At 43.4% G+C, this 18,904-nt stretch overlaps 2 protein-coding genes across 5 annotated transcripts in view; one reads left to right on the forward strand and one right to left on the reverse strand.

Annotated features, from left to right (window-relative positions):
* Positions 1-12,871, forward strand: part of MRPL10 (mitochondrial ribosomal protein L10) — a 44,690-nt gene extending 31,819 nt beyond the window's left edge. For all 4 annotated transcript variants that reach the window (XM_068263119.1, XM_068263120.1, XM_068263117.1 and 1 more), the window contains exons 3-5: positions 1,312-1,476; positions 1,575-1,719; positions 12,610-12,871. In XM_068263119.1, the coding sequence (XP_068119220.1) occupies positions 1,312-1,476; positions 1,575-1,719; positions 12,610-12,812 (513 nt within the window). In that variant the 3' untranslated portion in view covers positions 12,813-12,871. The remainder of the gene's footprint in view (positions 1-1,311; positions 1,477-1,574; positions 1,720-12,609) is intronic.
* Positions 12,855-18,904, reverse strand: part of TBX21 (T-box transcription factor 21) — a 110,523-nt gene continuing 104,473 nt past the window's right edge. Inside the window, exons 5-6 of the mRNA XM_068263111.1 lie at positions 14,888-14,973; positions 12,855-13,823 (exon numbers count right to left, since the gene is read on the reverse strand). Of these exons, the coding sequence (XP_068119212.1) occupies positions 13,325-13,823; positions 14,888-14,973 (585 nt within the window). The 3' untranslated portion in view covers positions 12,855-13,324. The remainder of the gene's footprint in view (positions 13,824-14,887; positions 14,974-18,904) is intronic.

An 18,904-nucleotide genomic window follows, 5' to 3' on the forward strand; every position in this document is an offset into this window, starting at 1 on the left:
CGGAAATGCCATTCAATTACCCGATGACCAAAAGACTTGCCTCCTCTGGTTCCCAGCATCTTTTTTAATTGTAACCCCAAGCACCTGAACCATGTGAAACCAGTAGATGTAGCGGCATCACTTCTTGCACCAGTGTCACGTGGTACAGGCGCCCATGAAAATGCTGGACACAGGTGGAGTCTAGTAGTCATGCCAACAAACAAGTGAGCCTTCAACACTCACTACGGGCAGCAGAGGAGGACATCTGTACAGTTGAGGGGCGGCAATGCTGAAATCTATTAGAAATTTGTGTGCAGTGTGTGGGCAGTAGATCTCTCTCTGATCAGATTCGATCAGAGAGGGCTTTATCTAATGGTCGATCTGGTGGCAAATGGAGTAATGTCAGGCCACCTTTAATCTGGCCATACACTAGGCCGATTACCCGCCGATCGACAGCAGATTCGATCACTGGGATCGAATCTGCTGTCAAATCGTTCACGCTAAATTTCGATCGATTTCGTCCCGAAATAGATTGGTCCCGTCGATCGCTCCGTGCGGGAAATTACCGGCAATTGCCGGCGGGTAGGGAGCGAATCGCTAGCGGCGTACGATCGACGCAGGTATACATTACCTGAAGCTGGCTCCCGGCATCTTCTCCGCATCACCTCCCGGCTGGCATCTTCTCTGCATCACCTTCCGCATCACGGCATCCGTGTATAACTTCCTGTGTCAATGCAGTGACAGTGGAAGTACAAATAGAGGGCGCTCTATTTGAACTTCCGCTGTCACTGGAGTGACAGAAAGTTATACGCGGATGCTGTGATGCGGAGAAGATGCCCGGGACCAGGCTTTAGGTAATGTATGGGGGGGGGGGGGGGGGGCAGGCGGCAGCTCAGCAGATGGTGAATCGGTTTCAGGCTTAAATCGATTCACAATCTGTTTGCAGTAAAGCAGTCATACAATCCCTCTCTGATCAGATTCGATCAGAGAGGGATCTATCTGTTGGTCGAATCTGATGGCAAATCGACCAGTGTACCTTTACTCCATGCCTGGAAATTTCAATTACCAGGCAAGTCAGAGTGAAGAATTGTATCTCCAGGGTTTTAAAATCATCAGCTTGATGAGATAGATATAAGGAGATACAATTTCCCAGATAACAAGCTATAGTCATCAGTGTAGGAAAAAAAGTGATTGTGACTCTTTAAAGCCCAACTCAAACCAAAACATATACTTATATCTGTACAAAATAAGAGAGGATGAAAAAACGGCCATTGATAAAAACTGCTTGGAGGTTTGGTCGCTTGACTGATGACCTGTTTCTATTAATTTTAGGAGAACCTCCTGGAGAAATTTCTGTGTACCCAACTGGAAGCAGTTCTACAAGATAGTAAAATGGTGGCTGTAATTCAGCGTAACGCAATAAGAGAAGATGACTTTGTACTTCTCAAACACAGACTGTTCAAGCATGACATCCATATCAAGGTTTTCTCTCACCAGGTAAGGAGGATGCCCGTTTTAAGGTACACAAAATGTGTCTGGAGATTTGTGTAATGTTTCTTTTTTCTTTTTCTTTTTTTCTTTCCTTTCTGTACCAGATCATTAGGAAAGTTATGGACAAGTCCCGCCTCCAGGCCCTGCTCCCGCTTTTTATTGGACAAACTTTTTTGCTAGTGAGTTCCCAGACAAAGGTGAAGGAGATGCTTCAGGCCTTACGCAGTGTGCCACAAATACAGCTTCTGGGTGAGTTTCTGCAGTTTATTGCAGGAAAGGGTATGTATTTGCCTATGACGCAAATCAGCGCCATACCTACACAGGATTTTGCCCTCCCCATGTCACTTGGCACTGTATCAAAGGTTGTTCTCTTTGGGTCCTACGGTGTTCTCCTTAATCAATAGCTGGCACTTACCTTGTTCCTGCTATATGCAGGATGAGACCAAGCAGCCTAGACTCAAAACCGCGTCACATGGCAGAGATAGAGATGGGAAGAGGCAACCCACAAAGTGATAAAATGTTCTGAAAACAGTTTACAGAGGAACTGTAGGAAGAAAAAAAATCTTTATTTATTTTCAAAAGAGAGAGTGTTATGAGAAGAAGAGATGACCAAAATAGAGAAAACAAATCCCCTTACCCTGTCAGTGTCATGTAGAAAAAGTGCCTCATGCAGCATGGGAGGTATCATGTTTACTACTGCCACGCAGGGCTAGTTGGTTTTTCCTTTTACTCCCTTAGACACGCTCCTGTTTACCTCATATTGATACCAACGTTTATCCAGAATGCTTAGGGACGTGTTTCACACTAAAAAAAATTGCAAAATCATCTTAATTTTGCCACAGTTCTATCTGCAATTCTAGTTCAAGGAGCAATTCTCATTCCCTGAACAAGAATTGCAAACAGAATTGCTGAAAAATTTTCAGTATGAAACAGGCTGCTTTTTCGCACTGTTACTTTCTGCTATTTCTCCGCTCTCCACTAAGCTGCTTTGTCTGGGCTGTGTCTGATACTGTGCTGCTGCTGCTATTTCTCTGCTCTCAACTAGGTTGCTATGACCATGCTGTGTCTAATCCTGCTATGTCAACAGTATTGTATTATGCTATTGATATTGAAGGCTTGCTATCTCTGCACTCATAGCTTCTACACACTCCAAATTTTGGAGGGAGGGAGGGGACCCCTGAACTACATCTGTGCCACTGGTTCACAAGATAGTTTTGATAGACCCTATCTCAGGAACCAGCGGGGTTATGGGGTTGCAATTTGGCACAAATGTAGTTCAGGTGGGAGGCACTCTCTGCCCTTTCTACTTAGCTGCCACTGATTCATCCACATTGAGGACCCTGCTCTGGAATATGTATGTACACCATGTGATTTGTTTGCATTGCCTGCTCTTATGTATGTTGTTCATCACATGCACTTTATATTGAATTTTTCATGAGCATATCTGCACCTTCTATTATACGATTTGCACTCTGTCTACCCACTGGGGCTTTGCACTACTGTATAACTCTTAGCACTTTATTAATCCTTTATCATCACAGACCCGAGTCCCTATTTTCCATATTGGGCTCAATTACTGAACCCAGATGGTTAATCATGCAGCTTATAGGGTTAGTCACAATTAAGAGGTTAGGCACTTGTTATAATTGATGTTTCCCACACATAACTGTGTTGTGGAATGTGTGTTTGTTGTGCATAGCACATCATTTTAAATGATTGTATAATGTGTCTTAGGGCTGGTTCAGACGGGCCCTTAAAGAGAACCAGAGACGAAGCACCCTCATGTATTCTATTACATTTATCAGTGGGAACATGACAGTAAACACCTACCCTGCTTTTAATTTCATTGTTATCTGCTTAATTAGTCTATTAGCAACTGTGATAAGAATCCACCGACTATTCAGTCGAGGTTTGACCTGGAATCATTATAGCTGAGTCACTCTTCTGTGGAGTCTTTTCAAGCCCAAGCCTTCCCCCTCCTGGCTCAGATTTCCTGCTTTGCTTACTGAGAGCTGTGATGATATGGGAGGGGCTGCTCCTGCTGAGAGAGAAGCTCTGTGGCTGCAATATGATCCCTGTGCACTCTGTCTGCATAGATACTGATGATGACTGCCGTTTTATTCCTATGAGAGACACTTCCTACAGGCAGCTGTACATCATACCAAAATTAAAGCACATAGATGAAAGGCTGCATTTAGCCTAGATAGCAGCATAGTCTCATATAGCCTAGACAGCACATCCAGAACAACTCATAACCCGGAAGGAGAAGGGATATGAGCCGGCGGCCATATTTGATTTTTCCTGCAGCAATAATGGATAAAAAAACACTAAAAAAGGCACACCAGAGCGGCAAAATTATCAGGTAGAGCATTTATTCTTTACAAGCTATCGACTGATATGTTTATTTTGTGTGAAACGTTCATCTCTGGTTCCCTTTAAGTGTTTAAATAAAAGCTATGTGTATTCATTAATTGGGGGTGCAGCCCATTTTTGCCAGGATTTCTGTTTCTTCTATTAACTTTGCATTATAGATAGCCAGGTATAGGTAGCCAGATATAGGTGTCCCCAGTATAGATAGCCAAGTATGAGTAGGTTCCCCAGTACAGGTAGCCAAGTATAGGTGCCCACAGTAAAGGTAGACAAATATACTGTAGTTGCCCCCAGTATAGCTAGCCAGGTATAGGTCCCCACAGTAAAAGGTAGCCAAGTGTAGGTGCCCCCAGTAAAGGTAGCCAGGTTTAGGTGCTCCAGTATTGGAAACCAAGGGTAGGTGCCCCCAATATACGTAGCCAAGTATAAGTGCCCCCTGTATAGATAGCCAGGTATAGATGCCCCAGTATAGGTAGCCAAATATAGATGTTCCCAAGTATAGGTGCCCCCAGTATATATAGCCAGGTATAGGTTCCCCCATTATAGGTAACCAAGTGTAGGTGCCCCCAGTATAGATTGCCAGATCTAGGTGTCCCCAATATAGGTAGCCAAGTATAGGTGCCCCTGTTTAGGTAGCCAAGTTTAGGCACTCTCAGTATAGGTAGCCAAGTATAAGTGCCCCAGTATAGGAACCCATGTATAAGTGTCCCGAGTATAGGTAGCCATGTATAGGTGCCCCCAATATAGATAACCAAGTATAGGTCCCTTTCAGTATAGGTAGCAAGGTATAGGTGCCCCCAGTATAGATAGCCAGGTATAGGTGCCCCAGTATAGGTAGCCAGCCTGTCCCCCCCTATCCCCTCCCCACCCCCCCTCGCTCCACCGGCTGATGCATATTTACCTGCTTGGACGCCCCCTTCTCCACAGAGTCCCCGGATCCCCCTCGCTGCATGCCCAGAATACTTTAGAGACCTCAAATCAGCGGTGACCTGCAGTGGCATGCAGCGCAGGGTATCCATGGACTTTGTGGAGGAAGGGGCTGCCGGAGCAAGTGAACGAGCGGTGGCCAGGGAGGATGGAAGACAACGCCTGAGGCACAGGGTTCAGACGGCATCATACAAGGTCCGTCCATGCCCACAAGACTGTGCATCAGTAGGCTGAATTTTAATTAGGCCTACAGAGTGGGAGGGGTGTCAACTTTTCAACTGGATTTCCATTGGCTTCAGAACTTTTTCCTCTAAGAACTGGGTTTTCCTTGATAAAACTGCTATCAGCTTCACACTGGTGCAGCATCAAAAAGAGGGACACAAAGGGAAACCAATATAGCCCAGTGTTTTGCGAGAGTGACTCTCTTCCTCAGGCAATAAGATGGAGCATATACAAAACAGGTCTGGTAATAGTGCAGAGTCACTTGACATAGTACCAGACCTGTTTTGTATATGCTCCATCTTATTGCCCGAGTAAGTGGGTCACTCCCGCGAAACGCATTGTATTTTATTGGAGTATGGAAATTGTTTTGCTGAAAATTGATCGGCATTTTCTTGTCTGTCCGGAGGAGGTAAGTCCCCCACTACCTCCTCATTTTTAAATGTTTTAGGTATTTTTATCTTTCTGGCGCCTCTGTATCCATACTACGTCAAGCATGTAGATCAGTTGTCTATGACAAATCTGACAAGATTAGCTGCATGCTTGGTACAGGTGTCTATGACAAATCTGACAAGACATGCTTGGTTCAGGTGTGTGATTTTGACTTTACTGACCAGAAAGATTAGCAGGACTGCCAGGCAACTGGTATTGTTTAAAACTAAATAAATATGGCTTCCATTGGTCTCACATCTCGGATTCCATTTTAGGAAGTCATCAGACAGTAAACACTAAAAATACATTTTTTTATTGGCAAACATTACAGACGTTGCATTTCGCGGGCTGAATCCTGCTTCCTCAGGTCAATATAATGGCCCATACTCACGGGCAACTTTTTTGGGCTGTCGCCAGCACAGGGGAGCGTGTGCGCGACAGTTCGGCGACAGCTCGTCGCCAGGTCCCTCCGTGTACACACGTGGAAGAGGGATTACTGAAGCGCCGGAAGCTGTCGCCGACATCCCTCGCCGGAAGCGCCGTGGATTTTCTATTATGTTGCTGTCGCTAGTCCGCATACTCACGCGGACTAGCGGCAGTTGCGGCGAAGTTGCGGCGGCAACTGTCACCGGGCGATTGACCGCGCCAATCGCCTGGCGACAGCAGCGAGGAGCGACGGTTCGGGGTGCGCGCCCGTGTTGCGCCTGATACTCACGGGCGACAATTGTACCCGTGAGTATGGGCCATTAGTGTCTTTTCGCAATAAGCAGAATAGGGTGTAGCATAGAATTTCAGAGAGCACAAGGATAACTATATTTGTACGTAGATACGTAGCATTCAAGGGAATTAGAAGAGGAGGTGTGTGCAACAATAACTAAGCAAAACACTTGATAATGTGTGTATTTGTATATACACATTGTTCAATGCATTTGAATAATCTATTGTAATAATGTGTTGCAAGGTTTGAACCTTTACTGTCACTTCAGCTTTTAAACTACTTGATGCAGTGCAGTGCAGTGGGCTATTAAAGTGAACCCGAGGTGAAAATAAACTGATGAGATTATACGTGTTTAAACATTTACAAAGTAGGTTGAATGTTTTACTGTCTCTAATCAGTGCCATCCTATTAGCCTATAAGTGTCCCAGACTTAAAATACATGAACTACCCGTATTTTTCGGACTATAAGACGCACCTAGGTTTAGAAGACAAAAACCAAGGGAAAAAATAATATACTAAGCATAGTGCGTCCATGCTGCAGGGGCGTCTTATAGACTTTCCCCCCACAATTATGTCTCCCTTGTGCCTTCCTTGTTTCCCTGTGTTCTCTTCTGTCCCTCTGCTGCCTTTGTGTCCCCTGCCCCCCTTGTGTCTCGTGTCTCCCTGGGCCCTCTGGTGTCTTCCTGTGTACTCTTTCCCCCTTCCTCTGACCCCATGTCATCTGTCCCCCTTCCTCTGTCTCCAAAGTCCTGTTTCCTCCATGTCCAGTGTCTTCTAAGCCTGTTATCCCAGTGTCTGTTATCCCTGTCCTCCGTGTTCCAGTGTCTGCATGTCCCCCTGTGCATCAGTGTCTGGTGTCCCCTGTGTCCAGCCTGTCCTAATGTCTACGTGTCCCCATTGTATTAAATACATTCACGCAGCTGCAGCTATCCTCAGGCTGTCCTGTCTTAAATGCATTTGTTTTGTCCGCAATGTCCCCAGGTACTACCGTCTACCGCAACTGGAAGTCCGCACAACATACCATACATGCAGCTATCCTCAGGCTGTCCCCGCTTTTATCACCGCGCTGTCCCATGCATTTGAATGTCCGTGATGTCCCTGGTATTACCGCTGCTTTCTTAATCAGGAAGTGTCCCGCTCAGCTTTGCCGATAAATGGACCAATCAGGCGGGGGACGCTGGCCCCCAACCGCCAATCACACCGCCCACTGCTCCTATCAACTCTGTTAATAGGACGAGATGGGCTAGAGGGCGGGACAACCTCTCCGTCATTGGGACCAATCGATTGGACACCAATCAATGGGACACTTCCTGATTAAGAAAGCAGCGGTAATACTGGGGACATCACGGATATTCAAATGCATGGGACAGCGCGGTGATAAAAGCGGGGACAGCCTGAGGATAGCTGCATGTACGGTATGTTGTGCCGACTTCCAGTTGCGGTAGACGATAGTATCTGGGGACATTGCGGACAAAACAAATGTATTTAAGACAGGACAGCCTGAGGATAGCTGCAGCTGCGTGAATGCATTTAATACAACGGGGACAGGCAGGACAGGGAAATGAGGTGCAGGTCCCAATATGTAGTATTCGGATTAAAAGACTCACTGACTCCTCCCCCCCCCCCCCCCCCTCCACTTTTGGGGGAGAAAAAGTGCATCTTATAGTCCAAAAAATACGGTATTGACCTTTTTTTTTATATTACTCCTCTGAGCTCAGAAGTTGTATTCTGCCAGGAAAACTTTTATGGCTGTTATTTGCTTATCAGTGATTATTATATTCCAACGAGGTACCAACAAGACAGAAGCTGCTACTTCCATGCCTAGAAATTAACTGTTTCAGGCAGCAAAATAAAACAAGTAAAGCAGCCTGGTTATCATTATGTTTTGGACTGTACATACACATGTTTATCTCATGTCACCTCGGGTACACTTCAATCCCCCAATGCTCCTGCCCCACCTCCTGCTCACTTAAATTTTCCAACATGTTGCCTCAGATTTTGGTTTGAAAAACTGCCCAAAAAGTGACTGAATTGGATATGTTGGGGCAACAGATGAGCAGCACTTTAATCAAAGTGATTGAATCATCTGGTAACTAATCGGTGAAATTGATACATGTATATCCAGCCTTACCCTGAATGAGATATTTCATTCCTGTACTTTCACAAGTGCACAGAAGAGGTTTGTCCCAATTACTGTAGAATGGACACAGCATTTGGAATACATAAATACAGTAGGTAATGCTCGGTTAAAGCGGACCTGAACTCAGAACTTCCTCTCTGCTGTAAAAGATACACAACAGCATAATAACCTTTAAAAACAAAATTTCTGTTACAGCTGATACAAATCCTACAGTAAAACTGCAGGGTGTCTATTTCCTGCTTCCATGGAAGCAGACATATTATATTGTTAATATCTTGTGCTTTCAAATTAGCATATCTGCCATGGCAGTCAGCTGATACAGGGGAGAGATCAAATTACGACTTGTGATTAATCACAGATGAGGGAATTGGACAGGCATACAGGGTGCATTTCTCCCCGTCTTCCTTCTGTCCTGTGCAAGAGTTCAGGTCCTCTTTAATCATGACTTTGAACAGAGGAGTGTAGTTTAAGTTTTCCCACAAAAGGTCACTATACTTCCACAAATGTTTCAAAGTTAGGTGGGATGAAGCTCGAGATTTCCTGACTTTTCAAAGCTTTTGCTGCTAAGGTGACGGTTCTGCATATAACTAGAATTTTGACAAACATTATCCCTCTCCTGCATTTGATTGGTCCATTTCCGAGCTGAAAAAGGTGTGTAAACGTTGCATAAATCTTAGTGACAATCCTTAAAGGATACCACAACTGACATGTGGCATAATGAGATAGACATGGGTATGTACAGTGCCTAGCACACAAATAACTATGCTGTGTTCCTTTTTTTCTTTCTCTGCCTGAAAAAGTTAAATATCAGGTATGTAAGTGGCTGACTCAGTCCTGACTCAGACAGGAAGTGACTACAGTGTGACCTTCACTGATAAGAAATTCCAACTATAAAACACTTTCCTAGAAGAAAATGGCTTCTGAGAGCAGGACAGAGATAAAAAAGGGGGAAATTCTTATCAGTGAGGGTCACACTGTAGTCACTTCCTGTCTGAGTCAGCCACTTACATACCTGATATTTACCTCTTTCAGGCAGAGAAAGAAAAAAAAGAACACAGCATAGTTATCTGTGTGCTAGGCACTGTACATACCCATGTCTATCTCATTATGCCACATGTCAGTTGTGGTATCCTTTAAGCAAAATCAGGTGTGTAGACATGGAGCACCACTTCCTATCCTCTGCTGCTGGTTCACCTTGGGACATGTGAATGATGGAATCATGCTTAGGATTTTGAATTTATTCAGCATGTTCTTTTTGCCTTTTTTTCTTTGCAGTTATGCGTAAAGAGAAAATTGTTACCAGGAGAGCTTTTCTTCTGGAAGCTCTTGTACAAAAAATTCTTGTAAGCTTAAGAGTATTAGACCTAATTTTAGAAGTCCTTGCATATCTTACATTCACAAGTAGTGCTTAAAGAGAATCTGTATTGTTAAAATCGCACAAAAGTAAACATACCAGTGCGTTAGGGGACATCTCCTATTACCCTCTGTCACAATTTCGCCGCTCCTCGCCGCATTAAAAGTGGTTAAAAACAGTTTTAAAAAGTTTGTTTATAAACAAACAAAATGGCCACCAAAACAGGAAGTAGGTTGATGTACAGTATGTCCACACATAGAAAATACATTCATACACAAGCAGGCTGTATACAGCTTTCCTTTTGAATCTCAAGAGATCATTTGTGTGTTTCTTTTCCTTTGCAGCTATCTGCCACTGAAGTGTCAGGCTGTTTCTTCCTGCAGAGTGCAGACAGCTCTGCCTGTATGTAATTCCTCAGTATGTGAAAGCCCAGCCAGCTCAGAGGAGGATTTATCCAGCTTGTAAAAGAGAAGAGAGAAGCTGCCCTAATCTAAATAATACACAGGCAGTGTGCAGAGAGGGGCTTGGAGGGGGGAGATGCATCACAGAACCACAACACTGAAGAACTTGGCAGCCTTCCAGACACAGGCTGACAAGTCTGACAAGAGAGAGATAAGTTGATTTATTACAGAGATGGTGATAGTAGAACGAGCTGCAGTAAGCCAGAACACATTAGAATAGCTTTTGGAACTTGTAGGATGATAAAAAACAGGAGGCAATTTTTGTTACGGAGTCTCTTTAAAGGATTACAAAAAGCACCTTTCTAACCCCTTGAAAAGCGCATTCACATTTACTTCCACAGAAAAACTTATTTTTTGTGGAAATATCTGCAAAAGAGTTTCTGAGTTACAGGTTCTTAGTGAGTTAGTCCCCCCTCTGGTTTAGCTGAACCAGATGTCACATGCTAAACCTACTGCAGAACTGATGATATGGGATTTTTCTATTACTTTGTAATAGAGAAGAGAATCAAATGTACCTCAAACCTCCAAAACCTAAATTCAGTTAATAAAAAGGATATTTTTATCTTCAGTTTGTAGTTCGCTATCTATGTTTGAAGGGTCTGTTTTCAGTTATATCAGTATGCAGTATTTCAGTATGGTGTGTAAAGCACATCCTGTCTAGTAATTACACAGTAGCTCCAGTATTCGTGCCTGATTAGTTAGCAGCACATAGAAGGAAGTATTGCAGCACTCAAGGGGCTTGATTCACTATGCGGTGCTAACCTACTTAGCACGTCTAAAGTCTTTAGGAGCTCTAACCAGGGTGCTAAGTAGGTTAGCACCGGTTTTCTCAATCAGATCGTGCGCTAAGTACCGCGCGCAAAGTTTAGCGAGCGCAAAGTCCTATGCGCACGCTAAGTCCCATAGGCTTTAATGGGCACTTCGCGCGGAGCGCCCTGCGCGCGTAAAGCTCGTTTGGACGTGCTAAGGGGGTTTTCACAGGCGTGCTAACAGTTAGCACCGCTTTGTGAATCAAGCCCATGGACTACTTACCTGCAGTAATTCCCTAAGTGATATACCCAGTGAGCATTTTGCTGTTACAGCAATTCCACAGTTTTCCTGTCATAATGACTCATTTTGACACACATAGGGCGTGATTCACAAAAGAGTGCTAACTGTTAGCACGGCCGTTTTCGCGCGAATTTTCACATTGCGCGCAATTGCGAATTATCGCTCAAAACGATAACATTTTTGCGCGCAAGAAAACGGTATCGATTATGCGTGAAAATTTGCATTTGCGCGCGAAAATGTTATCGTTCCGCGTGAAAATTTGCGATCGCGTGCAATGCGAAAATTCACGCGAAAAATTGCCGTGCTAACAGTTAGCACTCTTTTGTGAATCAAGCCCATAGTATCAAAACCACCTGTCAGTCACTGTTTTGTTCCAGTTGTAGAATCTACATGCTTTCTCAATATAACTTTAAACCGGAATTGTAGCGAAAATAAAGTAATACATTCAATTGCTTAAATTTTAGAATATTTATAAATTACTTAGTCAGTGTTTGCCCATTTTAAATTCTTTCCCCTCACCGATTTACACTCCGAAATTTATCACAGGTGGCGACAGCTTAGTCCTCTCAGGTGCAGCTCTGCAGAATGTTCGTTTACTGAGAGTTCTGAAGCCAGTACAAAAATAGCTAGTCTGCCAGAATGCTTTGGGAGGAGAGTTCTACATAGCTAAACAGCCTGGGCTAAGCATCAATGGTAGGGTTGGGTTACATACCAATATACAGCGGTGTTTCTGATGCTGAAACCAGGAAAATCAGCACAAAATTGGGTATCCCGAATAATTTACTACATTCTACTATGTATCACTACAGTGCCTCTTTAAGTGTGCAGCTTACACATGGAACATGTAAGTCTAGGCTGCTTTTTTTTTTTTAATCTTACTATTGTATTAAAAAAAAATCTATGTCTGAGAGTCAGATCTACCACATTTCTACATATTTGGATTTGCTTCTAATCAGATCTGTGCACCATAGCCATTCATGATGAAAAAGTATCTTTGATCCTGAGGGTGCAAAGAATGAGCACAGGAAACCAGAGCATGGAGGTGTGGCCTTGTGTGTACGGGGTGGGAGGAGATGCATATATGTAAAGCAGACTTGCATTTATGCCATACATGCAAGATATCTGACATACATATGAGTCGTCACTTGAGCTGTCGGTGCACAGTAATGTTATGCCGTGTACCATAATCCCTCTCTACCCTCCCAAAACCTAACATACAAAGCTACTCCCTTTCTATGTCCTAGCAAAATCTCTCTAGCATAACTCCACCCCTCCTTCCAAACTAGAGTTTAGTAGTAAATACCAAGGAGCCTGACTCAGTATGCCTTGTATTCCTTACCTAGTTTTGTATCTAGTTGTCATATTTGGATGGTTGATCTATTTTGTGTTACATAGATTTCTTGGCATACCAAAAATATATCCCGATATATTGATGTGTGTGTGACATACTTGGTTTTCCTCTTTTCAGGTGCCTGCATTGATGACACACTGCTGAGCTGGCAAGGAGTTGTGAATTATTCCAAACTACCCAACAAGGAGACGCTGCAGGGTCAGGTGGTGGGCACACTGTCCACATTGACTTCACAAACGGCAAGCCTGCTGACACATCATTCTGCACGCCTGTGCAACATGTTAGAGCAACACAGCAAGGAGGAAGACAAGAGTGCTTGAGGACACCCCATGTATTTGTCAGTAAAAGGACTTTATAATAAAAGTATTTAATGAAAGCATACTTTGTACAAAATACTTTATTAATCTAATCATTATGAACTTGGGTTCCAGTATAGTGAGGACAGAGAACTCTGTGGTCTACTATTCCTGAGGACTTGTTAACTCCAGTGCAGAGTTCTTGTGAATCAGTGTCACAGCACATTCAGCAGGACCACTCAGGCCTGGCTTAACTGCAAGAGTGCACTGAATACATTGGAAAAGTCATGGGGTGCTTTGGGCCTCGCTTATCTAAAAAGGGAGTGTGAAATCTCAGTGCATATATAATAACAATCAGCTGCATTCAGGTTTCTTGTTTTGTCTGGGACTTCGAGGTCAGACTTCACTGAAGTCTGTATTTCCATATTGTACACTGGGATTGTTAATTCACAGACTGAGACCTTGTAAGCCTCAACATTTAGCTCTGGTGGATATTTTTTAAGGCAGGTGAAAAATGTCATGTACTTTTGCATGTGTTATTGGCTGTAGAACCCACAGAAAGGCAAGTCTGTATCTCTGTCACACATATGAGAGGAACCTTCTGTTCTGTATGGTGACAGTCTTCGTCTTTTGCTTTCTTCTGCATACATTGGGTGGTCTCCCCAAAGGCTGGGTTCATCCTCTTTTTCTCTGTTGTCTAGAAAGGAATAGACCCAGCTAGAAGGTGTAGGGCTAGGCTTGGCATGGTATTGTGCTGGTCCTGCCCAGGCTGAACCGAGGGTATCTGTGTAATAGCCCAGTGGAGGTGGCTGTGGGTAACACTTCATGGCATAAGCGGCAGCCATTTTGCTTGTGGCTTCATAAGGTGCATAGTCCCGAGGTGGAGCAATACTTTGTGGGGACAGGTACCAAGGTGGTGGCTCTTTTTGCTCTACTGAGTAGAGTCGGGCAGCTTGCATAGGGTTGTGCAAGAAAGGACTGGAGTAGCAGACAGGTGGTGATGAGGTTTGACATTCAGTAGACTGGACACACAACCTAGAAAATGAAAAATAATTTGGTGATGTCGGCTAAAAAGACAATTAATACTGTTGATGTATCACTTATCCAAAGTTTTGCAGAAGGGCCCAGTGATTTCTAGTTACGCCCTTGCCAGGGAGCACTGTAAAGATCAGTGGGTAAGTAAGCACATGTGCAAAACATGCAGGACCAATCAAGATTTACCTGCACATCTAATCCTCTAATGACAAATTAATAATTTATCTCTCCTTTTTCAATTGGTCTGCAGCAGAATTCACTTCTCAACAGCCTGTCTGATTTATTTGTTTTTAATCAGGAATGAAAATTGGTTTGTGTTGTCACTGACCCACCTAGGGGCCCCAAATATAAGGGGCCATAGGCATTTATATACAATATTTTGGTGGCATGTGTAATAACCACCATAGGCCCTTCTTCACTGCTCTTTTTGATGAGCTCCAGCACTGTCATGTGATTATGTATTCAGTCACATGACTTACAGTGCCAAGACCCACTTCCAGGGAAAAAATGTGATCGGAGCAGGGAGCAGTTTAGTAATACAATGTAAAGCACATAGAAGTAATAAACCACTATGCCTCTGATGGCATTTGCGTGTGGCCCGGGATTAGTCATGGAGAGAATCCAAAGACATAACAACAAAAGTTGTTTAGGTGATACCTTTAATGACTAACTGTACACGATTTATTTGCAAGCTTTTGAAACTTTAAGTTTAACTTAAAGTTTTGAAAGCTTGCAAAGAAATCTTGTACAGTTAGTCATTAAAGGGATCACCTAAACAACTTTTGTTGTTCTGATGGCATTTACAGTACAGTTATTCAGAGTAGACCCGATAGAAAAGGGATCCAATTGGGATTGTGATCATTGTAAACCTTGAGACCTTATACCTGTGCTTCTGCCTTTAGTTTACATTAACTAGCTGCGTGCTTGTTCCAATTTCACTCAATCTACTAAAGCCAAAATACCATACTTGAGTCTTTACACTCTCCAGTTCAAGAACGCCAATTATCATTGGGTCGAATATTTTAAATATATGTGGTATGCATGAGAAGAGAGTGTTTACTGACCCCATTATTCCGCTGGACACTTGAGCATCACAGTGGTCCCGGAATCCTTTAGCAAATGGATTATGATCAATTTTCAGCTGCGTGATCTGGAACAGAAAGAAAAAAATGTTTCCTTTTATAGGGTTTTGTGTAATACATTGCCTCCCCCAGCTTTTAGATTATTTATAGTTGCCTATGTGTCCATAAACTTATAAGACCTAAACCCTCTACTGTTTCCTCCAGATACTCTGTATGAGTTATTCTCAACCCAGGATATGAGTACTCCTTGCGGCTACATTTACCTTGTACCTCACTGCTACTTGCAGTGTGGCTTGTTCTTGACCCTAAGCTCAAGGTTTACTATCAGTAAACTTGCAGACCCTCCACCTCCAGTTCAAAATAGGCAGCAGAAACAAATGTTTTCCAAGAGGAATAGCTACTTTCAGTTCCAGGATCCAGTGTTCTCACTAAATTGTTCTGGGAAAGTGTTGATTCACTAACAACTATTACTATTAGACTTTGATTAGGTTTAACTTAATGGCTTCCACGGCAATAAGAGTGGTAAAAACATTGTTTAAAATTAGTTTTCTTACATTCCAAAATGGGAACGCAAATTGGGGGTGGCTCTCGGCAATCAGGAACTCATTTTAATACAGAGAAACATCCCTAAAACCTCAGTAAGCTCCATTGCATTGGAATCAAACTGCTTGATCCTCGCCTGAACTGCTCAAGGAACTTATACGCATATCTGGTAGACAGGCCTGAAGATGAATAGACTCTGGAGAAGGATTTATCGTTTGGCTGAGGGTCGAAACATAGCTAGAAATGCTTTTAAAGCATTTTATTGACCCGAGGGTTGTTCTAACACTCCTTTTAGGGTAGTCACGTTTGTATTCATAGTCACTAAACAAGCTATAGCACAAGCATGTGGTCACCTACCACCAAGTAAACATTGGGCTGGTTTTCCTTCTTTGGAAAAAATAAAACAGTCTTGGCGGCTAACACCATGGAACATTTAGATAAAGTCTGATTGCCTTTGCCTTCCACTTATTTCCCCAACAACATGCTGGGGGAGCTCCTTGCCATCTGAAGGTTAATGGCTCTAGTAGCCCTCCACAGCTGTTGACCACCTAGGAGGGGAGCTTCTCCCCATTGACACTTGGCCCCACTGAATCTTCCTCCTCACCCATTTTATCTCTCACTAGGGTCTTAAAGAGGAACTTTAGCAAAAAGGGGGAAAAGATAAATCAATAGATTGCAAAGTGAGAAGTTAAAAAAAAGAAAAGAGATAAAAAAACAGGCTAAAAGGTTGTGTTTTTATGGATATACATCTGAACAGAAGGAGACATTGGTTGCTTGGCAGTTGGAAACAGCCATTATTTCCCACAATGCAACAAGGCTAACAGACAGGACACCTAGGTCCTGACATTAATCACACTGTGGGCGGGGTTTCACCACAATATCAGCTATACAGACACCCCCTCCCCCGAGAAAAGTTTAATATTTCTCATGGGAAAAGGGCTTTCAGCTCCTAATTGGTATGAAGTTCAATCCTTGGTTACAGTTCCTCTAGGTTAGAGTGAAGGAAATGCCATGTATAAACAGCAACCAAATGCTGGCAATTTTATTGGTCTCCAATGTGTACGAGTGAGAAAAGGATTAATATGTATATGTGTGTGTGTATATATATTTATTCTTGGAAAATGATTCCCAGCGCCTACTGGCATCCAGGAGCATCTATAATGTGTGCCCAACTACAGTAGCCAACTTCATGGAGGCATACACTACTGGACATCAACTGATTAGGCATTACACGTGATAAAAAGTAATAATTACGAAAAATAAAGGCCCACAAGATGATGGAACTGTTGACTGAAAATTGATTGAGAAAGGCCATTCTTCCAGACTAATGTGCTCCTCTCATTGTGTCTCCAGCTCCCTTTTTGGAAGCACATGCACAATTACATCATTGCACATGAAATATGCTGAGGCTGTCAGGCTGTGGGCGCCTCCACCCCTATCCTGAGCAACGATGGGAATGGTGAGCGTGGCATCCGATGGGAGTGAGCAAGCGATGTAGTCGTGGGCCAGTGGGTGGGACCATCATAGAGTGTTAGCGTCAGTGACTCTTCACCCTTTCTGCTACAGCATTATTCACAGAGAGAGGGTTCCAGGAAGATGAGCCATGGACCTAAATCACTTTTGTTAGGCAAGTTCTTGGTCCCTGGGTTTGCTGTAATTTAACTATAAACATGCTGTTTACTTGCCAAAGACATGTAGCAGGAGGAGTGCAGGTACACTTTAAAGGGACCCTGAGCAGTAAAAATAAACAAAATTGGTACTTACCTGGGGCTTTCTCCAGCCCACCGTAGGTCAGGAGGTCCCCCGGCATCGTCCTGGCTCCTCTCCCAGTCCCTCCGCTGCATACCACACCGGTGACACCCCACTTCCTTATCGGTGGCGCTCTTCGTCATCACGCCGGCCGATGCGCGTCATCACGCCGGCCGATGCGCGTCATCACGCCGGTCGGCGTGACTACTGCGCAAGCGCAATTAAACCATGTTGTTATACAAACTGGCATGTAGTAGGCAGAGTGAGTCTGCAGTTGAACAAAATAATTCCTCATTAAACCAAAAGATTCATTGAGTACTATTATTTATTTATATAACTCCATCATCTGTAGCACTGTACATTGTATAAAACAGACAATGGTGGGGAACATAAATACAAGAGCAGTTCCACAACACAGTGTACAATCAGGACATCCAGCAACACATACATACAATAACTAGAGAAACACATGATGAGTGGAAATAGTAATACAGTACAGTCTCGGTTATCCAGCACCGATGGGGATCAGCTGATGCCAGATAAGTGTTCTTTATGGTTGCTTGAGACTCGATGTTAAAAATAGGCCCAGCTAATATAGTGTTATACCTCACTCTATATACATACCATAAACTCTGTAGTAAATGTTTAAATTCAGTCATTGAAAGTATTGTAACTTTGGGGGAGCCATGAAACCCAGTCCTTGAGAACAGCAGAGCGCACAAACAGCCTAAGAAGCCTTCAACACTGAGTACTGCCGGGCATTTGTGCTGGTTGGTTGAGACTGCTTGTTATTTGAGTTCCAGATAACTGGAACTCTACCGTAAATATATGCAGGGCCGGGCAGAGGCATAGGCTGGAGAAGGCTCCAGCCTCAGGGCGCAGTGTAGGAGGGGGCGCAGAATTCATTCAGCTATCATTCCTAATTGTGTTTGAAGCAGAAAGAAATAAGAAAAGGAGATACATGGCAGTGACTGCAAGCCATATAACTAGATATTAAGGTGTTGGGGAGGTTGTGGGCCCTGTGGCCCCTCTTAGTCTAATAGCAATCTGTGTGATGGCTCGGGTGGCAGGGATAAAGGGGCGCACTTTGGTGTCTCAGCCTTGGGTGCTGGAGGACCTTGTCTCGGCTCTGAATATATGTAATTATAAAATAAGCAGATACATAAAATAGTTGTTTCTTGGAATAGAATCTGTAGCTTATAAGTGTATGGTATTTTCCGGTATCCAGGAAAAGTTGAGAACCAGTACTCTGTATAGTAGAGGTACAAAAAAACAAAACAAAAAAAGGAAGCGAGGTGAGTATCTACAGTATATGTTCACTTCAAACATCCAATCACGTGCAGGAAGAACTTTACATTTCCCATCACCTGGTTTCATGTTCAAATCAAAGGTAGTGTCACTGCTCTTCCTACACATCTGCATTTGTAGGTCATTCCTTTTATCTGCAGATGTTATATATAGTAGATGTGAGAACTGCTACAAAATAAAAGAACAGCCTCCATTCTTATATTTTCACTATAATAAACCAGAGCTGTGATATTTGCAAACTTCAATAAACCCTTCTTTTAACTTGGTGTGAACGAGATGGTTTGCTAATAAGTATAGATCCATTCAGCTCAGTAGACATTCCTCACATCGAGGATTCCAGGGAAGCAGTTATGATGGCACCCGAGAGAGTTTGTTGTCTCAGAGTATTGCCAATCATCT

This window comes from Hyperolius riggenbachi, chromosome 12 (assembly GCF_040937935.1).
Source record: "Hyperolius riggenbachi isolate aHypRig1 chromosome 12, aHypRig1.pri, whole genome shotgun sequence".
In the NCBI taxonomy this organism is placed as follows: domain Eukaryota; kingdom Metazoa; phylum Chordata; class Amphibia; order Anura; family Hyperoliidae; genus Hyperolius; species Hyperolius riggenbachi.